At 47.2% G+C, this 24,581-nt stretch overlaps 1 protein-coding gene across 1 annotated transcript in view; it reads left to right on the forward strand.

Annotated features, from left to right (window-relative positions):
- The first annotated feature begins 516 nt into the window (after nucleotides 1-516).
- Nucleotides 517-24,581, forward strand: part of LOC116973752 (tyrosine-protein kinase SRK3-like) — a 48,287-nt gene continuing 24,222 nt past the window's right edge. The window contains exons 1-3 of the mRNA XM_033022059.1: nucleotides 517-848; nucleotides 12,533-12,654; nucleotides 22,110-22,243. Coding sequence (XP_032877950.1) covers nucleotides 517-848; nucleotides 12,533-12,654; nucleotides 22,110-22,243 — 588 coding nt within the window. The remainder of the gene's footprint in view (nucleotides 849-12,532; nucleotides 12,655-22,109; nucleotides 22,244-24,581) is intronic.

The raw sequence follows: 24,581 nt of genomic DNA on the forward strand, positions 1-24,581 counted from the left end.
CCCCCATTCCACACCCCCCATTCCCCACACCCCCCATTCCACACCCCCCATTCCACACCCCCCCCTTCCCCACACCCCTCCTTCCCCACACACACCCACTTCTCCACACACACACACCCTTCCCCCATCCTACCCTCTCCCAACACCCCCTCTTCCCACACCCACCCTCCCCCACACAACCCCTCCCCAGTGTGGTGGAACAGTGCTTTAGGGTAACGGGTTGCGTTGGGGGAACAGGTGAGTGGTCGAATATTGCGTTGGGGGGTTGGGGGGGTCCAGGCCTCCCGTGTGACTGGGACCCAACGGGTCCCACTTAGTCTAGTTTTTCTTAAATGTTGAAATAATTGGATCAAACGTCATGACGAACAATTCAAATATTTTCAAAACTGTGCATGTAAATAAGAAAGGGATTCTCAAGAACAGGAAGAACAAGGTTCTGCGCATTTGCTGCTGTTTCCCGGACCGACGTCAGCGACTTTATATGATTGGCATCCAGTGAAGAAATTGTAGACAGTCATGGGAACTGCACTGTGTAAAAGACACTGTGCTTTCTGCCAACATCATTCCGATGGGAGCAATGAAAGGACTTCAACTCCACAGCAAGCGGGCAGTTCATTCTATGTTAACCCAAGTGCCCTGCAGAATAGGCATGTTACGCTCTACAATTACAAGCCCCGCATTTCAAAGGACCTTATGGTTAAAGAAGGGGAAGAAATTGAAATTTTGAGTCGAGAAGGAGAATGGGCATTGGTCCAGAAAGTAGAAGACGGTGGTGGAGAGAACCAGGTGAAGGAAGGGTACGTGCCTTCAAGCTTCGTCGCCGAGATCGGGAGCCTGGCTGCCGCACGGTAAGTGACTAGCGTGGGGTCCCTGGGCGTCCAGTGGTGACACCAGAAACTGCAGATGCTGGAACAGTGAAAAAAACACAAAGTGCTGGAGGAACTCAATGGGCACGGGCAGCATCTGTGGGGTGAGGGGGAAGTTTCTGGTTGGGACCCTTCTTCAGACGCATTGCCTAGATGGCAGAGTCTGAAGAAGGGTCCCTACCCGGAACGTCGCCTGTCCATTCCCTTCACGGATGCTGCCCGGCCCGCTGAGCTCCTGCAGCACTTTGTGTTCTGTCTGTTTCTTTTTTTCCGGACAACACGTGTCCCGAGTTCCTCCCGCGGCATCTAGGAAGGGAATGGACAGCAGTAAATGAGGAGGGAATGGACAGGTGCTGTTTATGGTCTGGACCCTTCTTCAGACTGACAAGTGTTGGGGAGGAGAGAGAAAGCTGGTGTAAAGCGTCGTTGGTGAGGCCATTCCGAGATGGCAATTGAAACCGCTGGCATTTTCTGAACTTCTTCACGCGTTAGTGGGCTGCAGATGCTAATATTCCCTGGATGGTTCCGCCAATAAAACGTTGCTCTTTCTGGCTCTTTACTGCTCCGCTTTGGCGATGTGGTGTTAAAGAATGAGGAGGCGGTGCAGAGGAGAGCATCGGCGCAGCTACATCGATGCCAAGTGTCTATGGTTTTACAAGAGACTGCAGGTGCTGAAATAGAGTATTACAGTGCGGAAACGGGCTCTTTGGCCCAACTTCCTCACTGCAGCCAAAATGTCCCACTAACATGTTAAACAATAGTCACACCTGCCAGCGTTTGGCCCATGTCCCTCTAAACATCATATCCATGTAATATTGAGGAATGAACAAAGTGCTGGAGGAACACAGCGGGCCAGGCAGCATCTGGAGAGGGTATGGACATTTCTGGTCGGGAACCTTCTTTAGACACAGTGTCCGAAGAAGACTCCTGACTCAAAACATCGTCTGTCCATTCCCTCCACAGATGTTGCAAGGCCGGCTGAGTTCCTTCAGCACATTGTGTTTTGTCCGTGATTTGCCGGGACCACCCATGCGTTGACGAGTAGAAGCAGCGAGCAGCGCGGTTCCAGCCACTGCACCCGGTCAGGCAGTCCTGTACACCGCCACCCTGGAACTGGACCTCGGGTTGTGTTCTGGCAAGGGAGGAGAGGCTGCCAGCATCGTTGTGCGAAAGGCAGTAATGGGAAAAATTGGAGCCGCTTTTCAAGCTCGAAGCGGGAGAAAAGAAAAAGGGGGCTGCACCAGGAATCGGTGCTTGAAGGGGCAGAGACGGGCAGAAATAGTAAAAACAATGTTATTTGTGGTTGGAGAAAGGCTATAAGCAGGGCTGGCAACATTGGGTGAGAGTTGGGAGAGAAATTTGCGAGAGACCAAGCCCGAGGGAGCATCGCGACCGGGGGGGGAGAAGGGTGCCCCCTCCCATTGGTACGGAACATTTGCATTTTTCAGCTTGAAATTGTGCAATATGGTGCATACTGTAGCGCGTGTTATAACTTACACTTTGATGCAATATATATGCTTTAAATTGGATTGGAGCGTTTTTGAAAGGGGGGAGGCTTTGCGATCACTGATCACTGGCCTTCGGGGTACCCGGTGAGGGAGTGGGGAGAGGGTGTGTAAGAAGGGTAGGAACTTTTTTTAATTTGATGTATTAAAATCATGTTTTAGTGCACTGTAGAAGTATGATTTCAATGTTTTTTGTATGAAGTATTTTTAAGAGGTAACTTTTTAAGGGGTAACTTTATCCAAAGGGTGATGGGTGTATGGAACAAGCTGCCAGAGGAGGTAGTTGAGGCAGGGACCATCCCAACATTTAAGAAAAAGTTAGACTGATACATGGATGGGACAGGTTTGGAGGTATGAACCAAAAGCAGGTAACATTGCTGGGACATGTTTGCGGGTGTTGGCAAGTTGCGCCGAAGGGCCTGTTTTCACACTGTATCACTCTATGACTACATTATACCTCCACCATGCATGAATGCTTCAAAATCAAGTGATCGAGTTTTATTGCCATATACTCAAGCATAGAAACATAGAAAATAGGTGCAGGAATAGGCCATTCGGCCCTTCGAGCCAGCACTGCCATTCAATATGATCATGGCTATGAATCTAAAATCAGTACCTCTTTCCTGTTGTTCCCCCATATCCCTTGATATCGTTAGCCCCAAGAACTAAATGTAACTCTCTCTTGAAAACATCCCGTGAATTGGCCTGCACTGCATTCTGTGGCAGAGAATTCCACAGATTCACAACTCTCTACGTGAAGAAAGTTTGTTCTCATCTCAGTCCTAACTGCCCCCCCCCCCCTTTATTCTTAAACTGTGACCCATGGTTCTGAACGCCCCCAACATCGGGAACATTTTTCCTGCAGTTACAGTAAGTGAAAATCTAGCAGGCAAGCAGGATGCTTTCTCCAACCACCCCCATTTGAAGTCCACTACCTTCCACCGTTTCTACCCAGTGCTTTGTACTTACTTCCAGCAGCCACTGGTTGTCCTCCAGGATGCACCGAGCCGCAGCCTGATCCATGCCGGTCACCTGGGCAAATTCAACACAGAGACTCTCTCTCTCTCCCCCCTCTCTTCCGCTCTCTCTCCTCTCAACATATGGAAAATGGCGCCGGTGAGACGGCAGCCTGTCGCGTGCAGCTGTGTGTAGTGTTTATTTATTTTAGTATTATATAGGATTATTAGTGTGTATGCTTAGTTAGTATTTTAGTAGACTACATATAAGTGTTATAGCTACAACTATTGCGTGTTGTTGAGTTCGTAATCAAGACTTAACCATACTTTCTGGGGAACGGGAGTGGAGTGGAAATATGTGCCTGATATCGGCCAGACGGGCGGAGCAAACTGCCGTGATATATACCCGTCAGGAACTGCTAAGCCTGGTACATGGCTCAATATTCGGGACTCGACATGACATATCGAGGGAACTCTTACGGAGGAGACATCGGGGAACGCGTGCGGGAGTGAAGAGAAACAAGAGGAGGTTGACGAGAACATGGAGAGAGACTTTTAAACCAGCCCTTCCATCTATCACCATGGGAAATGTTCGCTGTCTAACGAACAAATTAGACGAATTAGAAACCCTGGTCAGGTACCAGAAAGTGTATCGGGAGAGCAGCATTGTTAGCCTGACAGAGACGTGGCTGACGGAACACACGCCCGATTCTTTGATCAGTTTCACCGGCTTCAGGTCGATACGTGCGGAGGGGGGGGGGAGCGAGCGGTAAGCAGAAAGGTGGGGGGCTTTTACTGCTCGTCAATAACAAGTGGTGTAACCCTAATCACGCTACTATCAAAGAACGGATATGCAACAAGGACATTGAACTCTTAGCGGTTAGTTTAAGACCTTATTACCTACCCAGGGAGTTCACTGTGGTGGTAGCCATTGTTGTTTATATTCCTCCATCTGCCAAGGCGGAAGTCGCGTGTGACGTGCTGCACACCACTATAGCGGGACTCCAGTCCAAGTACCCAGAGGCGTTCATTGTTGTGTCTGGAGATTATAACCATGTCTGTCTCTCTAAGACTTTGCCCACCTTTAAACAGTGTATTGACTGTACAACCAGAGGTGATAAAACGCTGGATCTCTTGTATGCAAATGTCAAAAATGCATACAAATGTACTGCACTGCCCCCTCTTGGTCGATCAGACCACGACATGCTACATCTCTCTCCCTCCTACACACCAGCTGCCAAGAGGTTGCCTGTCACCATCAGAACATCAAGAGACTGGTATCCTGAGGCAGATGAAGCCCTGAGGTATTGTTTTGAGACAACAGATTGGGATGCGTTCTGTGAGGAGTATGGGGAAGACATTGACGGACTAACAGAATGCATTACCCATTACATCAATTTCTGTTATGATGACATCATGCCACCCAGGGTAATTCGTTGCTACCCTAATAACAAACCTTGGATTACCAGCAGCCTGAAGGCCTTACTAAATGAGAAGAAAAAGGCTTTCAGGGAGGGCGACAGGAATAAAATCAAAGAACTTCAAAAGGAACTGAAGGTGAGGATTAAGGAGGGGAAAGAAGCCTATAGGTTCAAATTGGAACGACAGCTGCAGCAAGATGGTGTGAAGCAGGTATGGGCTGGAATGCGAAAGATCACGGGCATGAAGCAGAATGGTGGTACACTGCCTGATGGTGAACAGAGTCTGGCTGATGATCTGAACAGATTCTTCAACAGATTTGACGGCTCCACACCACCCCAGCCTCCCCCACCTGGTCTGCTGACCATTGCTGCTTCCTCTCCACCTCCCATCCCTCTCTCCATCACTCCTGAGATGTCACCTGTACGGAGTCCCCTCTTTCCACCTCCCACTCCACCGGCAGCCCCACCCATGACTCTTCATACTGCTCAGGTCAAGGTGATGCTGGACAGACTGAAGCCAGGGAAAGCAGTGGGGCCTGATGACACCAGCCCAAGGCTACTGAAGACTTGCTCTTCAGAGCTGTGTGGTATTCTAACACACCTGTTCAACCTGAGCTTGCGTCTACAGAGGGTTCCAAGGCTGTGGAAAACATCTTGCCTGGTACCTGTCCCTAAGAAGACCCATCCCACTCTCCACAATGACTACAGACCAGTAGCGCTCACTTCACATATAATGAAGACATTTGAGAGACTTGTCCTTTCCTACATCAGGACTAGTGTGTCAAATCAAATGGATCCTTTACAGTTTGCATATCAGCCTAACATCAGTGTCGATGATGCCCTCATTTACATGCTGCAGAGGGTGTACACACATTTGGACACTACTGATGCATCTGTAAGGATTACTTTTTTTGACTTCTCAAGCGCCTTCAACACAATTCAGCCCCGACTGCTAGGGGAGAAGATGGAGAAGATGAAAGTGGATCCATCACTGGTACTGTGGTGTTTGGATTACCTTTCCCTCAGACCACAGTACGTGCGCCTACAGAACAGTGTCTCGGGCACCATCTTGAGCAGCACAGGGGCTCCACAAGGAACTGTGCTGGCTCCGTTCCTGTTTACCATCTACACAGCGGATCTCCAATGTAACACCAACAGCTGCTTTTTGCAGAAGTTTTCGGATGATACAGCTGTTGTCGGCCTCATTAAAGGGGGCAATGAGGAGGAGTATAGAGACATAATAAGTAACTTTGTGGAGTGGAGCGCACACAATAACCTCCATCTTAACACCAAAAAAACAAAGGAGATAGTTGTGGACTTCAGGAGGGGGAGGAGGAGGACTCAAGCAACGCCGATCACCATTAAGGGCACTGAGGTGGAGGTGGTCGCTAATCATAGGTACCTTGGGGTGCAGCTTGACAGTGAGCTGAACTGGAAGAGTCATATGGAGGCGGTGTACAGGAAGGGACAAAGCCGACTGTATTTTTTAAGGAGGCTGAGGTCATTTAATATCTGCCAACCCCTACTGTGCAGTGTCTACCATTCAGTGGTGGCCAGTGCTCTGTTTTTTGCTGTGGCCTGTTGGGGAGATGGCGCCCGTATAGCGGATAAAAACAGACTGGACAAACTAATCAGGAAGGCCGGCTCAGTGGTCGGGGCTGAGCAACGAACGGTCCAGCAGGTGGCAGAGGCCAGAACTCTGAACAAACTAGGTTCTATAATGACCAACCCCACTCACCCACTCCATGCCCTGAAGGTGATCAAGAGCAGCATCTTCAGTCAGAGGCTGATTGCACCAATGTGCAAAACTGAGAGACATAGGAAGTCCTGTTTACCAGCTGCTATAAGATTATATAATGCGCATAAATAACTGCACTTTTTTTAAATTAATTGTATTTTAACTTGTATTTTAACTTGTATTTTAACTTGTTATGTATGGAAGCCATTTGAGGAAATGTGTGGTGTTATGTCTGTCTTGAAGCTGTCGTGGCACTGTAATTTCCTGAAAAGGATTATTAAAGGTATAATCTAATCTAATCTAATCTAATCTAATCAACCCCCCCCCTCTCTCTCCCCCTCTATCTCTCCCCTCCCCCTCTCTTTCCCCCCTCTCTCTCTCTCTCCTCTCTCCCTCTCTCTCTCCTCTCACCCCCTCTCACTCTTTCCCCTTCTCTCTCTTCTTTCTCCCCCCTCTCTCTCTCTCTCCTCTCTCTCTCCCCCCTCTCTTTACCCCCTCTCTCCCCTCTCTTTCTCCCCTCTCTCCCTCCCACCTTACTCTTCCCCCTCTCTCTTGTCCCCACTCTCCTCTCTCTCTCCCCCCTCTCCCTCTCTCTCCCCTCTCTTTCCCCTAACTCTCTCTCCCCTCTCTTTCCCCTAACTCTCTCTCCCCCCCTCTCTCTCTCCCCCACTCTTTCTTCTCTCTCTTCCCCTCTTCTCTCTCCCCCTCTCTTTCTTCTCTCTCTCCCCCCTCTCTAACTCCCCCTCTCTCTCCATCTCCATACACTCTCCCCTCTCTCTTTCCCCTCACCTCTCTCTCTTCCCCCCTCTCTCCTCCTCTTTTCCCCATTTCTCCCTCCTACCTCATTCTTCCCCTTGCCCTCTCTCCCCTCTCTTTCTCCTCTGTCTATCTCTTTTTCTTTGCCCCCCTATCTCTCTTTCCCCCGTTTCTCTCTTTCCCCCTCTCCCCCTCTTCCCCCTCTCTCTTTTACCACCCTTCTCTCTTCCCCCTCTCTCCCATTCTCCTACCCTCTCCACCCTCTCCACCCCTCTCTCTCTTCCCTCTTTCTTCCCTCACCCCTCTCTCACCCCCCCCCCCCTTCCCCCTCTCTCTCCCTACCTCTCTCTCCCCTCTCCCCCCCCCTCCCTCTTCTCTCTCTCCATTCACTCCCCCTCTGTCTCTCCGCTGTCTCTCCTCCCCCCCGCTCTCTCTCCCCACTGTCTCCATGTCTCCTTCCCCCCTCTCTCTCTCCACCTCCCTTTCAGAGTCTGTCCCTTCGGCACAGAGACTCGCGTCAGCCGCGCAACGCTTCCGACGGCTCCGCGGCCCGGGACACTCGCACTGTCCGGAGTGCTCCATGGCCAGAGCTGCAGCGAGCGACACGCCGGCCCCGGCAAACACTCGTCCATCCCGGCTCCCCGCATCTGTTCCGGCCGCTGGTACTGCTCCCATCTCTCCCGCAGCCCCTGCTCTCCAACACCCGCGGACCATGCTGTTTATCCGAGTTTTGAAATTTTCGTAGATCACAAAATTTCTCACCACTGAGCATGAGAAATTTCTGATGAGCGTGAGGGCGTGAGAATTGCATGAGGGCGTGAGTCTCACGCTCAAAGCGTGAGAGTTGGCAGCCCTGCTATAAGCAACAATTTTGGTATAAATAAGAACAAATATACCAATTAGACACAGGAGGAAGCAACACTGCCTTTCAGGCCCGCCCTGGTGTGGATTTGGCTGCAACCTCATCTCCACATTCTTGTCTTACCTTGTATTGGCAACCTTGTAGACGCCTGCTGGCAAACGCAGATATCGAACCCGGCGTTCTGAAGCCGCGGTGACGTGACTCGGGAGGGGCTGCTTGTTTCACGTGGTTTTTCACTTGCGCACGTCCACCGTTGTGGGCAGACGTGTCTGTAGAACCTGTATACTGGATATCGAACTTTTGAATAAAGATCTGTTGAAAACTCCAGTAGTCGTTTCTCAGACCACTAAATTGGTGACCCCGACCTGTCTAGCTGACGGTAGACAGATGAATTATGCCAGAAGAGAGCGTTCCAACAGAATCAGCCAGCACGAGGCAGGGCTCGCCAGCCTTCAAGTTGCCAGCGTTTTGGCCTGATCAACCTCAGGTGTGGTTCGCTCATGTTGAGGCACAGTTCCACCTTCATCGCATCGTGGCGGATGACACAAGGTATTTCCATGTGGTGGAGGACTTTGCCGCAGGACTGTGCCTCAAGGTTGTTGCCCTACGTCAAGGACTCTCCGGCCATCGCCAAATACGAAGGGCTAAAGGCCCTGCTGTTCCACGCTTATGGTCTCAGTCGCAGGGACAGGGCAGCGAGGCTGCTGCACATGGACTGTGTCGGCGACCGGTGGCCATAAACCATCATGGTGAAGATGTTAGCCCTGATGGACGGGCTCCGCCCAAGTCTGCTTTTCGAACAGGCGTTCCCGGAGCAAATGCCTGACGAAGTCCAACTGATGCTCGCCGGGGCTGATTTCAGCGACCCCCAACAACTCGCGGAGAGAGCTGACGATTTGTGGGCACACAGACGGCGGGATGTGTGTGTTTGTCGTCCGCCCCCACGGGGGCAGCCGAACCGACATTGGGAGGGAGAAGAAGTCCAGCTCAGCGCCGAAGAAGAATCGCCGCAGCCAGTGGTCTACAGTCAACACAGATGGTGCTACTACCACCAACGATACGGACCCAAAGAACGAAGATGTCGGAGCCCCTGCTCGTATCCGGGAAACGCCCCGGCCGATCGTCCATAGAGGCGAATGCGATCGGCCCAAACGAACGCCTCTACGTCCCCGATCGCCATTCCGGCCACCGTTTCCTAATGGACTCCAGTGCCCATGCCAGTATCCTGCCTCCGAGCGCCCGAGATATTCGCGCCGGTAAGGTAGGACCTGTCCACTCGGCTGTTAACAGGAGCGACATTCGCATTTACGGTACACGGACCGCAAACCTAAATTTTGACTCCCGCCCGTACAGGTGGAAGTTTATCGTTGCTGATGTCGCCCAACCGATCCTGGGGGCCGATTTCTTGTGCGCGCTCTCCCTGTTAGTTGATGTGCGAGGCGGTCACATGGTCCCTGTTTCAGACCCATGCCCTGCCAAGCCGCGCAACTCGACGAGGTAACTGAGATCCAGCAACCTTTCGCAGCCCTGCTCGCCGACATCCCAGGGTTGCTCATGCCCCGGTTTGACAGGGCCGTGCCCCGTCATGGCGTGATCCACCACATTCCCACCGAGGGCCCACCAATACATGCCCACGCGCGCGGCCTCCCGTCCGATAAACTGCGCATCGCACGAGACGAGTTCCAGCTTATGGAGGACCTAGGGATTGTCCGGCAGTCGGATAGCTCCTGGGCTTCTGCGTTACACATAGTGCCCAAAGCGTCCTGGGGTTGGAGACCTTGCGGTGATTACAGGCGTTTGAACGCAGTAACCACAGCCGATCGGTATCCAGACCCGAACATCCAGGATTTCTTGGCCCATCTGGAAGGTGCCACTATCTTCTCGAAGGTCAACCTTATCCGTGGGTATAATCAAATCCCGGTCCACCCCGACGACGTCCCTAAAATGGCCACCATTACCCCTTTTGGCCTTTTCGAATGGCTCAGCATGCCAAGCACCTCCGACTACTTTTCGAACGGCTGCGCAAACACGGGTTGGTGATCAACCCTGAGAAGTGCCAGTTCGGATTGCGCTCCATTTCTTTCTTAGGTCATAGCATCACCTCCCACGGTGCGCAGCCGCTGCCCGAGAAAGTCAACGCTATCCGTCACTTCCCGAGGCCTCTATCGTTCAAGGGTCTGCAAGAGTTTATCGGGATGGTTAACTTCTACCACCGATTCGTCCCGTCTGCACCCGCCATCATGCTACCGTTGTTCCAATGCCTGGCCGGTAAGCCCAAGGACCGGGTCTGGTCCAAAGAGGCACAGAAGGCGTTCGAGGGGGCTAAGACCGCATTGGCCAACGCCACTATGCTGAAACACCCTAGGGCATCAGCCCAATTGGCCCTCACCGTGGATGCTTCCGACGTCGTTGCGGTAGGCGCCGTCCTCGAGCAGCGTGTAGGTAGTCGCTGGGTGCCGCTGGCATTTTTCAGCAGGCAGCTGCGAGCCCCTGAAGTCAAATGCAGCGCTTATCCTAGGCGTTGATTATGAGGAGCTGGTCGCTGCCCAACAGGCAGATGCCGTATGGAGGTTTACCGCAATTCTGAATCAGGACTAAAGCTGGTTAAAGTGCCACGTGGCGCCTCCGGCATACAGGTCCTTTGCAATATCTCCACGGGCAAAGCCCGTCCTATTGTCCCGGTCCCTTGGTGGCGTCGGATTTTCGACATTATCCACAGCCTAACACACCCGTCCATTCACCTTGGTCGCAGCGAAGTTCGTCTGGCACGGGTTAAGGAAGCAAGTCGCAGCATGGGCTCGTTCCTGCATCCCATGCCAGACCTTCAAAGTGCAGAGACATGTGCACCCGCCGGTCCAGGATTTCACCGTCCCGGACGGCAGGTTCCTGCACATCCATGTTGACCTGGTAGGTCCCTTGCCTTGTTCGCGCGGGGCTACTCACTTACTGACCATCGTGGACCGGTTTACCAGGTGGGCAGAGGCAATTCCGTTAACGGATACCTCCGCTGAAGCATGCGCGAGGGCCATTGACTCCAATTAGATTGCTCGTTTCGGGGTCCCCTCAGATATTACTAGCGATCGTGGGGCCCAGTTCACATCCTCCCTGTGGTCTTCGGGTCGGTGATTGGAGGGTGTTAGTTATTGGACAAGTGTCAGGTGTTGTGGGGAGTTTAATGGAGGGGTGATTGTGGATTTGTTGGGTCAGGTCAGGAGCTTGATGGTTAGGAAAATGGTAGTCTCAAAACAATTGTGTGGAGGAAGAAGTCAGTTGAAGGTTGCAAGCTTGCTTGTGAGATAACATAAATCCAGAATACCACTCTGCCTTCATTAATTTGCCAGGTTTTCTCCTTGACAAAACTCAATCAAATTAGTGAGACAAGACCTGATCAAACCTACTATTCCAGATATACATAACTCTTATCCTGTAGGATTATCAAATTTCCCTTAGACCTCTTTCAACCTGGTTTATCCCTGCTGCTCATCTTTAATAAAGGAAAAATATTCAACTGTGGCCGATCAAGATGCCAAAATCTTTGTAAGTGCCCAAGCTATCTCCACCCAGGCTCTCCATAGGATAGATCTCAACCTAGGATAGATCTGGTGATTTATCAACCTTTATGCATTCCAAGGCATCTAATACCTTATTTCTTAATATTAACCTGCTCCAGAATATCCACATAGCTGTTCCTGAATTGACTATCTTATTTTGAAAGTAGGTAAAAGTACTGTCATGGGCTCCTGAGTCATGATGTGCATGTCATCTTTACTCTGGTCTAGAGCACCAACGCCTATAAATCTGGTTTTGTATCAGAAAAAATAAGCAGAGAAGTGTGGACACACTCTTAAGCAACACCGAGGGAGTGCATTGGACTGGGTAAGGAAATAATCTAATCAGTAGACTAATTGTAAAAGATCATTAAATGCAGCAATTATTGAAATTGATAGGATGCTAGGTTTCATTTTCCTAACAGCTATGAGGGACGACAAATTCTCCAGCAATATGTAGCAAATCATAGCTTATGGCACATCTCTTGCTCACTATGAATTGCAGAGTTACCATAACACTGATAAATGTTGATGTTATTTTACATTAGATGATCGGTCAACAATAGAATATGTTTCAGATGCATTTTACATCCTCCTTAAAACATTATCGTGATATGAAGAGAATATTTTAATAATATTATATTGTAAGTTGCCTCTGTACAACTAGTGTAACACTAGTATATTTATTTATTAAATCCCAAGAAAAATTATTAGGAGCAACACGCCTCACATCAAATGACTATGGAAAGAGTTCAAAGCTCTTCTTTTCAGGCTGCTGTCATCTTCTTTATCCATTAAAAAGAACTGCAGAAGAAATTTCCTCTTTTTTAATGATCGTGGTTGTAAAAGTCATTGAAATATAACTCTGTTCATCTTTCAGGTGGTTCTTTGGCAGTATGATCCATGTAGATGTAAAGAGGTGTCTGCTGAGAGCTGAAAATCAAAATGGTTCTTTCCTGGTTTGGCAGAATAAGGAAATGAATGACATTTACTTCTTGTCAGGTATGTTGATTAAACGCATTGCATGCAGTTTAAAAAAAAATCAGCCTTTCACGATGAAAGGCCACTTCATCACAGTTTGATAAGAAAAGGATGACGTCGGGGAATCTGGACCTGTGCCAGAGAAAGTGATTGATCCTGCCTCAGCATACAATACGTGAGCTGTCACCTTTTGCATCTCAGTTCTAGTGCAAGTGCAGTTCTAAGCCTCATTGGATGACCTTTTTTCAAAAATGATCATTCTGAAGTTTTTTTTCATTTTTTTCTATAACATTCAGATGGACTTTACAGCAGATCCACAGCATTGGCAAGTGATAATATCCATGGCATGTCATGTGATAGGAGTAGGATTAGGTCATTTAGCCCATCAAGTCTACTCTGCCATTCAATCATGGCTGATCTATCTCTCCCTCCTAACTCCATTCTCCTGTCTTCTCCCCATTACCTCTGACACCTACACTAATCAAAAATCTATATCTCTGCATTAAACATATCCTCTGACTTGGCCTCTACAGCCTTCTGTGGCAAAGAATTCCACAGATTCACCACCCTCTAACTAAAGAAAATTCTCCTCATCTCCTTCCTAAAAGAATGTAATTTAATTCTAAGTCTATGACCGCTAGTCCTAGATTCTCCCACTAGTGGAAACATCCTCTCCACATCCACTCTATCCAAGCCTTTCACTATTCTGTATGTTTCAATGAAGTTCCCCATCATTCTTCCAAACTCCAGTGAATACAGGCCCAGTGCTGACTAACGCTTATCATAGGTTAACATACTCATTCCTGGGATCATTCTTATAAACATCCTCTGGACCCTCTCCAGAGCCAGCACATCCTCCTCAGACATGGAGCCCAAAATTGCTCACAATATTCCAAATGCGGCCTGACTAGCGCCTTATAGTGCCTCAGCATTACATCCCTGTTTTTGCATACAAGTCCTCTTGAAATAAATGCTACCATTGAGTTTACTTTCTTTACTACTGATTCAACTATGGTGATGCATAGAATTCTTGGTATAAGCTACTGTGCACCTAATAATGGGAAAAAGATATGTAAGACTTTTCTTGGGTGTCCACAGAAACAACTTGGTTCATTGTGACTTACAAACTAAGGTAGATCTGATTTAAAATTTAAATTTAATATAATGTTTTATTGTGAAACAAGAAACTGTTGATGCTGGGTTCCCAAAAGAGACTCAAAGTGTTGGAGTAACTCAGCGGGTCATGCAATATCTCTGGAGAACATGGTTAGGTGACGATTGGGGTCAGGACCCTTCTTCAGACTCTGACATGCGAAGTCTCATACATCCGAAGAAGGATCCTGACCCAAAATTTCACCTATCATGTTCTCCAGAAATACTGCCTAACCCACTACGTTACTCCAGCACTTTGCGTTTTTTTATGTCAATATTTTATTGACCCAAGTTTCTACTTTCACAGTAAAACTTTGGTAGTTAAATGTTTTGACTAAAGCTTACAATCGCCAATCATTTAGACTTCTGCTGTTGGATCTAAGCCTCCTCCCACTTGCAGCTCCCTCTAGCTTGTTGACCTGAAACAACAGGTGTTGTATCTTTGTTACCATTTCACCCATCTCTAATGATCCGATCTATTACCAGACGGGAAAATATCACATTCTCTACATTGCTGCCCATTTCGTCCTGATGAGAAGAGAACTACAGTCCCACTGTCAAACACACTAGTGTGTTTTCATCCCACTAGTTTCCCTCTGCACTGACTCTCATTCCGAAGAAGGGTCTCGACTCAAGACTTTACCCATTCCTTCTCTCCAGAGATGCTGCCTGACCCACTGAGTTACTCCAGCATTTTGTGCCTACACCTGCTCATATGTCCAGTAACCATTTGTTGATTCAGAGTCGACATGCTTATTTTATGCACCCCAATTTATGCAGCTTACCGTCATACCCCTGGCTCGATATTGTTTTTCCTTGCTTTACAGTATGAAGCACCCAAATGCTGCCTTCTTTGAGAACCAACCATATCTTCTAAATGTCTCAGAACCAGGGCATGAGGAGATAGAAAATAAAAAAATGGCTAAAGTCATTTGATGCTTCAGATAGAGGACAAAATATACACACAAAACACAGTAAAATGCAAGAAGTGTCTGGAAGGAGATAAAAACAGAAAATACTGATTTTCAGTGGCTTAGCCGAACACACAGCTGTTGACGCCACTCTCCAGCTACTCTCATCCATAATCAAGAGAGACTGGCCAGACAGGCAATCCAGCACACCACTGGAGGAGCAGCCGTTCTTCTTAGTCCGCGATGAACTGGTAATACAGGACGGCGTCATAGTTAAGGGCCACAAAGTCATGATCCCTTCATCACTACATGACGAATACTACAAAGAGGCACACAGTGGCCACCCAGGCACCGATGCCACGCTGGCCCACGCACAGAATATGTTTTACTGGCCTGGCATGGCCAAGTACATACGGGACAGGACAGCCTCCTGCCCCATCTGCAACAGCATGGCGCCGCACCAACAGAGACAACCCCTGCTGCAACAACCTCCACCAGCACTGCCCTGGACGTCGCTGGCGGCAGATAATTTCGAGTGGCACGGTAAACATTATCTAGTCCTAGTTGACTCCTATTCTAACTGGTTTGAACTTGATTTACTGCCTTCTATCATATCAGAGATGGTCATTCAAAAGCTACAGAAAAACTTCTCCACATCCGGCGCACCTGTCCGCTTGCAGACCGACAACGGAAGACAGTTTACCAGTCACGCCTTCAAACACTTTGCTAACCAATGGAATTTCCACCACGTCACGAGCAGCCCCGAATACCCACAAAGTAACGGGCTCGCTGAACGAGCCGTCAGAAGCGTTAAACAGCTAATGGAACACATCCACCTAGCCAAGTCAGATGTGTATCTCCACCTTTTAAACCTCAGGAACATTGCTAGAGCCGGAATCCTGGGCTCACCAGCCCAGCGACTGAGGTCCAGGACGACAAGACCTCTGATACCAATTGCCCAGCAGAAGCTGGTGCCACAGGTGCTGAAGCCGGCTACGATCCAGAAGTGCATTCAGGAGAAACACGACATCCAGAAACGATCACATGACAAGTCCAGCAAACCACTTACGCCACTACTACCGGGCCAAGTCGTCAGTTTGCAAACTACTGTGGGACATTCCCATCTAGGTTGCGTTGTTGGCCCGTCCAAAGAACCCCGATCCTTCCTCGTTGACATCGATGGCGCCCTGTACCGTCGCAGCCACCAACACTTGCTGGCTGTGAAGGAACCACGTCCCCCACCAGCTGATCCTTTCGCTCCACCTCTACTGTTCCAGCCTTCTGCTGCCGCGTCCACCACTAGTCCCAGCATGTCCCTTACTCCAGCACGACCAGCGGCTATGACTTACAGCAACACTACCTCTCCCGCATGCTCCCCCTGTCGGTCACGACGGGTGTCACCTGCTGCTTTCTCACTTCCGGGTTCACCACCTCCTTCTAATTTTTCTGGCGAAGGGGGAGAGGGGTTGGTCCATACGCATTCAGGCCGTATTAGTAAACCGCCTGACAGATATGGCGAGTATGTTTGAATTCTTGCGACGTGTGTTTAACTATATTCACTCGATACGGGGAAGGATGTAGATTGGTTAATGCATGTGAACCAATCATAGTAGAATAGCATCATACCCCACCTACTGTATGCTTTATACTAACACCCACTTCCTACACTAGTCAGTCTTGGAAGCGGTAACGATGAATGAACAACTAACGACTGCTGTACCGTTATAATATGGGTACTGATTAAAGATGATCTTGGACTTCAGATTGTGGAAATTACTTATTTACACTAATCTTAAAATCACTAATTGGAAGAGTTTACAATTAAAGCAAATACTGTTGCACCAACTTGAATTTCCATGAATCAATTGGGTGGGTTGATGAGTGGATTGTGATTGATATTGTGTTGATGGGTTTTCATCAAATCTTTGACAAGGTACCAGAAAGCAGGCTTATAAGAAGAATTCAATAACATGAGATTAGTGAATATGAACATCAGACTGGCTAAGAACTAAAATGCAGAAAATAGTGGTGAATAGTGGTGGCAGTCTTTCCCAAGTATCACATTCATCTTTGTGTGGGTGTGCACATCATAAAACAGAAAAAGTTGAGAACACTCTTAAAAAGCAATGGGGATTATGTATTATTAATAAAGTCACAGTGTACAAAAGCAAGAAAGATAATCTGCAGCTGTGAGGAGCAATATAGAATGGAGCGGTAGTTGACAGGCTGCAGATGTGGAAAAATTAATTTAGTTTAGTTTAGAGATAGAGTGCAGAAACAGGCCCCTCGGCCCACTGAATATGCGCCGACCAGCGATCCCCGCACATTAACACTATACTGCACACAATAGAGACAATTTACATTTATACTGTAGATCAGTGTCACTCATGTTATGAGTCATACTTTGTAGCCACGCCCACTAGTTTAACAGAAAGCTTCTCTGCCCTTTCTCCCTCACTTTTGAGTTACATGTTAAGATGAAGTTACCTATGCTGGCCAACATGGTGTCAGAGTGTACGGACTGACTCCTTGCTTAATTATATTGCTTTTATTTTAGTTTGTTGTTTTCTCCGGTATATATTACTATGGCTTCTCTCAGAAAACCAGAGATCCTGGTGTTTGACAAGGACCTCGCAGAATGGTGGCGCGTATTTGAAGAAGACTTCTCAATTTACATTGAAGCGGCTCACCCTACTGCTGCTCCCGGTGTTTGAGCGTCAATTCTTCTTAATCTAGAAGCTGCTCGACGTGCCAGAAGATTTCATTATGAACCAGCTAGATTTGACCCGGCTGGTGTCCAGATCGCTCCCCCCGCTGAGTCTATCCGAGACCCTGACTGCCTACTACGCAAATTCCGACAGTTATGTGAGTTACGTACTAACTTGGTCATGGAGAGGCATTTGTTCTTTTCCCGAAACCAGAGACAGCGTGAACCTGTGGAGATGTATGTCAGTGCGTTGATGCACATTGCCAATCGATGCGATTTCAGGGATATCAGAATCAGAATCAGAATCACATTTTATTCGCCAAGTATGTTTTGCAACATACGAGGAATTTCATTTATATATATGTGATAGCCTAGTCTGTGAGAGTTTGGTCTATGGTGTCCTCAATGATAAATTACGCGATGAGTTACTGCGGGATGCTGAGCTTACTCTGGAGACAGCTGAAAATTGCTGTGGCATTGCTGAAATGGCTGACGCTCATACAAAAGTTTTAGGGCACTCTGCTGGTCATGAAAAAAATGTTGCCAGCATGTCTTATCAAATCTCCCGCCATTCTCCTCAAGTGCCCGACAACTCTATCGTGAGACTAATAGACAATTGTTTTAACTGTGGCGGTTCGCATGCTGTTGCTCATGACCGTTGCCCTGCGTATGGAAAATTATGTTGATTTTGTAACAAACTGAATCACTTGATGCTGTTGTTCGTGTAGCAACAGATTTCAAACAAGGCACTCTGTTAATTCACTTGGCCATGAGAACTTGCTCTCGGAATGCTCTCAGCCAGCTCTCATGGATTTGCAGGCTGCTAGCGAAGGTTCTGACTTCGATGTGCATTCATTGTCTAATTTAATGCACAAACAACTAGACCCCAAGGTCGCTCTGCTCGTTAATGGCAAGAACTTTTATCTGAAAGTTGACACAGGGCCCAGGTGTACTGTGATCTGTCTAGCTGTGTTGAAAAAGTTATGAAAAACAGAGACTGTCACTCCAAAGGCTGCCTCCCTTCTCCCATTTGCAGGAGGTCCAGTGCACCCTATCGGTCAAGTCATCTACGCTGCAGTCTTAACTCACGTGTCCACAACCTGAGATTCTATGTCGTCCGTGAGGATGTGCCATCTCTTCTGGGTGCCGATGCATGTCAAGACCTGGGACGTGTCTTTCAGCCCTTCTGTTTGTCATCTAACTACAACCTGTGACTTTAGCCAACAAATCCTGACACAGTGCCTGTTAAATACACAATTACTATTAACCCTGAGGTAATTCCAGTTGTCCGTCCAGCTCACAAGATTCCCCACGCTATGCGGGACAGTGGTCAAAGTGAACTCAACAGAATGGTGTCTCTAGGTGTGATTGCTCCCGTCGCTGACCCCTCGGATTGGGTTTCCACCGTGGTCGTGGCAACGAAGAAGAATAAGGACGAAATACAGATTTGTATCAATCCTAAGGACTTAAACACAGCCGTTAAACAACCTCACTATCCCATGCACACTGTGGACGATATTGTAGAGCATATGGTGGAGGCAACTGTATTCACTGTTCTAGATGCCAAGAGTTCATTCTGGCAGATTTCGCTGGGAACACAACTCCTCCAAATTAACCACCTTCACCACACCGTTTGGGCGTTACAGATTTCTTTGCATGCCTTTTGGCATAAGCTCTGCTAGTGAAGTATTTCAATAAGCAATGGAGCAGTTGTTTGTGGGTTACCCATGTTCTATTGTGGTGGATGACATCCTTGTTGCTGGACGAACTGTCGAAGAACACGATTCTAATCTGACAAAGGTCCTGGATCGCGCCAAGGTCATTAACCTCAAGCTAAACCCTCAAAAATGCTAATTCAGGGTAAGTGAGGTGAAATACATAGGCCATGTGTTCACTAAGAATGGCCTAAAAACTGATCCGGCGAAAACCAGTGCCATCAATGAGCTCCCAGCACCGACAGACGTGCTCGGTCTGCAGAGATTCCTTGGCATGGTTAACTACTTGAGCAAATTTATTCCGGATTTCAGTGAAATATCAGCCCCGTTGTGCCAGCTTACATACAAAGGCACTGCATGGTCCTGGCACGAGCAACAGCAGAGGGCGTTCGACATGTTTAAGCAGCAAATGTTTTGTGCTCCTACTCTCGCTAATTTCGATCTTAAACGACCAGTCACACTGACTTGTGATGCTTCACAACACGGACTGGGCGCAGCATGTCTTAAAAATGATGGTAGCGGCAATACGCCTGTAGCCTATGCCTCGCGCACTATGACTGACACAGAACAACGATATGCCCAAATTGAGAAAGAGCTGCTGCAGTTGTTTTCGCCTGCAAGAAATTTAACGACTTTATCTTCGGACATACGGTAACGATTGAAACTGACCACCAACCTCTGATCAGCATCTATAACAAGCCAATTCATGCCTCTCCAGCGCGCTAACAGCGGATGCTGCTGCAACTTAAAAAATATGACATTGTTCTGACCAACAAACATGGTAAGGATATGCATCTGGCTGACACTCTCTCACGTGCCATTTCAGCCTTTCTTTGCCATCCACCATGAGCTAGTGTTGCAGGATGACATTATTGTAAAAGGATACAAGGCTGTGGTCCCTGCTTCGCTACACAGCAAGTATTTTAACGCTGGTACTTGTCGATTCGTATTCTGGATGGTTTAACATTGATTTTCTTAGCAGGCCCACTTCTCGCGGGGTAGTTTCGAAGCTTGCTCGCCATTTTGCAGACCACGGAGCTCCGTGCGTACTGTTATCTGATAACGGCAGTCAATTTACCAGCCAACACTTCAAGGAATTTGCTGCATGCTGGGGTTTTCGCCACATCACCAGCAGCCCTGAATATCCACAGTCGAATGGGCTGGTTGAGCGGGCTGTCAAAAATGCCAAACAGCTCATGGAACCATCGTACAGAACTAATTCCGACATGTTCTTGGATCTACTCAACTTGCGCAACATCTCCTGTGACCCCATTTTGGGTTCACCTGCTCAACGTTTATTGTCGAGGCAGACCCAAGCCACGGTGCCTGTGGCGGATCAGGCATTGATCCCACAGGTGGTTCCACCATCGGAAGTCCAGTCCAAGTTACAACAAAAGTGTGACATTCAAAAACAGTGGTATGACAAAACAAGTAGGCCGCTGTCACCATTAACCAAGTGGTTCGTTTGCAAACTGACAAAGGCCATGACCATATTGTCCAGACCGTACAAGTGTCCAGCGGCATTGACCCACCTACATCAGCACAACAACTCACTTCTGGAACGGCTGCTTTGCCATTGCCAGACGCCCCCTCTGCCTGTGCCACAGTCCCCTGTTTCATCACCGGGAATGCTGGTTCAGTCTCCATCACCTGTGAAGCCACCGGCTCTGTCCCCGGTGGGGAAAAACAGAGATGGTCTTTATCGTACACGTGCTGGTCGTGTTTGCAAGCCCACCGGGAAGTACCCGGTCTATGTTTGTTTTCCCTCCAGCTTATTATCAACTGCTATGCATGCCTTATTTAGTCAATGGTTTTGTACTGACATTTAATTCTTCAAGAGGAAGGATGTAGATCATTGTCACTCGTGTTATGAGTCATACTTTGTAGCTACGCCCACTAGTTTAACAGAAAGCTTCTCTGCCCTTTCTCCCTCACTTTTGAGTTACGTGCTAAGATGGTTACCTGTGCTGTAACGCTAATAAAGTCTTTGAATCTGAATCATTGTGCGTGACTTAAATTATTCCAACAGCAGAAGCTCAACATATACCGAGCCAATTAGCCTACAAACCTGTACATCTTTTGAGTGTGGGAGGAAACCGGAGGTTCCCGGAGACCCACCCAGGTCACGGAGAGAACGTACAGACACGCACCCATAGTCAGGATTGAACCCAAGTCTCTGGCGCTGTAAGGCAGTAACTCTATTGCTGCACAACCGTGCCACCCACTGCACCACCATTCCAACATTAATGTTGGAATGATTGTTCTTGAACAGTGGGCCTAAACATTAAGAGGAAATGTGCGTATGCATATTTCTCTGTGTAAAAAATGTTCCATACTGGAATTTGCAACTTGTTTCATATTTCTCAAAACTGCAGCTTTTTCCTATATGAAAATAAAATAATCAACTCAATTCCAGTCCTAAAACACCAGAAAATGAGACAAGACCATTTATTGGTGAAAGGAACCTTGCTCTATTCCTAATCCACTTATACAAGGGACCAGTTGATTTGTTTTTAAATTCACCCTCTACAAATTATATCCCCAGGTCAGTCCTTCTCTATCAATTTCGCAGTCCTGTAAACTAATTGGTTAGTGACAAACAGTTTCCGATTCAATGGCAGCACAAGAAACTGCAGATGCTGGAATCTTTGGACAAAAAGGAGAGCAGCAGGAGGAACTCAGCAGGTTAGGCAGCATCTGTGGCAGCATCTGTGCTGTTCCTCCCACAGATGCGGCGTGACCTGTTGACTTCTTCTGGCTGCTCTCCTTTTCTTGCTAGAGTTTCCTGTTGACTTGGTTCCAATTCTCCTGTTATCCCTGCTACAATTTGTCACACCTTAACAACATGAGAGCAATTCCAACCAATACCCAACATAATTAACAACATGTTCAGCAATTGCAAATATATTGCTGTACCTTAAGTCAGCATTTACATTTATCTTTCAGAGCTTCAAACATATCCATGATGCTTAATTTGGATTTCTTTTGCAGTGCGCTATGGTGATATAGTGAAACATTACGAAATCAAGGATAAGGCAAATTTTCAGAACTTGTCCCGACTAATCAATAACTACTCAAATGAGGCAGGATACTTGTGTACAAGATTAACCGAACCATGTGTAAAGGTATGTCAAGTCAAATCTCAGTTGCATTTTAATTCAACACACATTTTCTATGTAATTTCCAAAGGTGCTTAACAGAATTGCTAGCAGTATTCTTATTAATTATCTTACATTATATTTTTGTATCGTGCAATTCATATTTTGTTGAACTTTATTTGGTATCAAATAGACAGCATTTTTAGTGACATTTATGAAATTCCATGTGTATATTTGAAAGCTCAGCAATAGAAATTGCTATTCACCGTATGATAAACTGTCTGACATTGGGTGCCAAAGATGAGGGTAGAAGCAATAGGTAGCAAGGTGAAAAGTAAAAGTGGCAGGCAGACAAATCCAGGGCAAAAATCAAAAAGGGACACTTTTCAACATAATTGTATAAGGGGTAAGAATGTTGTAAAAATAATCCTGAAGGCTTTGTGTCTCAATGCAAGGAGCATTCGTAATAAGCTGGATGAGTTGAATGTGCAGATAGCTATTAATGACTATGATATAGTTGGGATCACGGAGACATGGCTCCAGGGTGACCAAGGCTGGGAGCTGATCATCCAGGGATATTCAATATTCAGGAGGGATAATAATAATAATAATAATAATAATACATTTTATTTGTATAGCGCTTTTCAAGGACTCAAAGTCGCTTTACATGGTGAGTCAAGAACAAAACAAAATAGAGCAGTAAGACAGAGATGCAAAGGGGAGGGGGACATGGGACTAAGGGTATGCAGAGGTGAAGAGATGGGTCTTGAGGCGGGACTGGAAGATGGTGAGGGACTCAGAAGTTCGGATCAATTGTGGGAGGGAGTTCCAGAGCCTGGGAGCTGCCCTGGAGAAGGCTCTGTCTCCAAAAGTGCAGAGGTTGGATTTCAGAATGGAGAGGAGACCGGATAGACAGAAAGGAAAAAGAGGTGGGGTAGCGTTGCTGGTTAGAGAGGAGATTAACGCAATAGAAAGGAAGGACATTAGCTTGGAGGATGTGGAATCGATATGGGTAGAGCTGCGAAACACTAAGGGGCAGAAAACGCTAATGGGAGTTGTGTACAGGCCACCTAACGGTAGTAGTGGAGTTGGGGATGGCATCAAACAGGAAATTAGAAATGCGTGCAACAAAGGTAAAACAGTTATAATGGGTGACTTCAATCAACTTATAGATTGGGTGAATCAAATTGGCAAGGGTGCTGAGGAAGAGGATTTCTTGGAATGTATGCGGGATAGTTTTCTAAACCAACATGTAGAGGAACCAACAAGAGAGCAGGCTATTCTAGACTGGGTATTGAATAATGAGGAAGGGTTAGTTAGCAGTCTTGTTGTGCGTGGCCCCTTGGGCAAGAGTGACCATAATATAGTTGAGTTCTTCATTAGGATGGAGAGTGACATTGTTAATTCAGAAACAAGGGTCCTGAACTTAAAGAAAGTTAACTTTGAAGGTATGAAATGTGAATTGGCCAAGATAGACTGGCAATTGATTCTTAAAGGGGTGACGGTGGATATGCAATGGAAGGCATTTAAAGACTGCATGGATGAGCTACAACAATTGTTCATCCCAGTTTGGCAAAAGAATAAATCAGGGAAGGTAGTGCATCCGTGGATAACAAGGGAAATCAGGGATAGGATCAAAACAAAAGATGAAGCATACAAATTAGCCAGAAAAAGCAGCCTACCAGAGGACTGGGAGAAATTCAGTCCAGCAGAGGAGGACAAAGGGCTTAATTAGGAAAGGGAAAATAGATTATGAAAGAAAACTGGCAGGGAACATAAAAACTGACTGCAAAAGTTTTTATAGATATGTGAAAAGAAAGAGATTAGTTAAAACAAATGTAGGTCCCTTGCAGTCAGGGTACCGGGGGTCAAATGAGATGGAGGAACTGAGTGAAATCCAGGTTAGCCGGGAAGTGGTGTTAGGTAAATTGAATGGATTAAAGGCCGATAAATCCCCAGGGCCAGATAGGCTGCATCCGAGAGTACTTAAGGAAGTAGCCCCAGAAATAGTGGATGCATTAGTGATAATTTTTCAAAACTCTTTAGATTCTGGAGTAGTTCCTGAGGATTGGAGGGTAGCTAATGTAACCCCACTTTTTAAAAAGGGAGGGAGCGAGAAAACGGGGAATTACAGACCGGTTAGTCTAACATCGGTAGTGGGGAAACTGCTAGAATCAGTTATTAAAAATGGGATAGCAGCACATTTGGAAAGTGGTGAAATAATTGGACAAAGTCAGCATGGATTTATGAAAGGTAAATCATGTCTGACGAATCTTATAGAATTTTTCGAGGATGTAACTAGTAGAGTGGATAAGGGAGAACCAGTGGATGTGTTATATCTGGACTTTCAGAAGGCTTTCAAGAA

Source organism: Amblyraja radiata, chromosome 5, assembly GCF_010909765.2.
Source record: "Amblyraja radiata isolate CabotCenter1 chromosome 5, sAmbRad1.1.pri, whole genome shotgun sequence".
Taxonomy (NCBI): Eukaryota; Metazoa; Chordata; class Chondrichthyes; order Rajiformes; family Rajidae; genus Amblyraja; species Amblyraja radiata.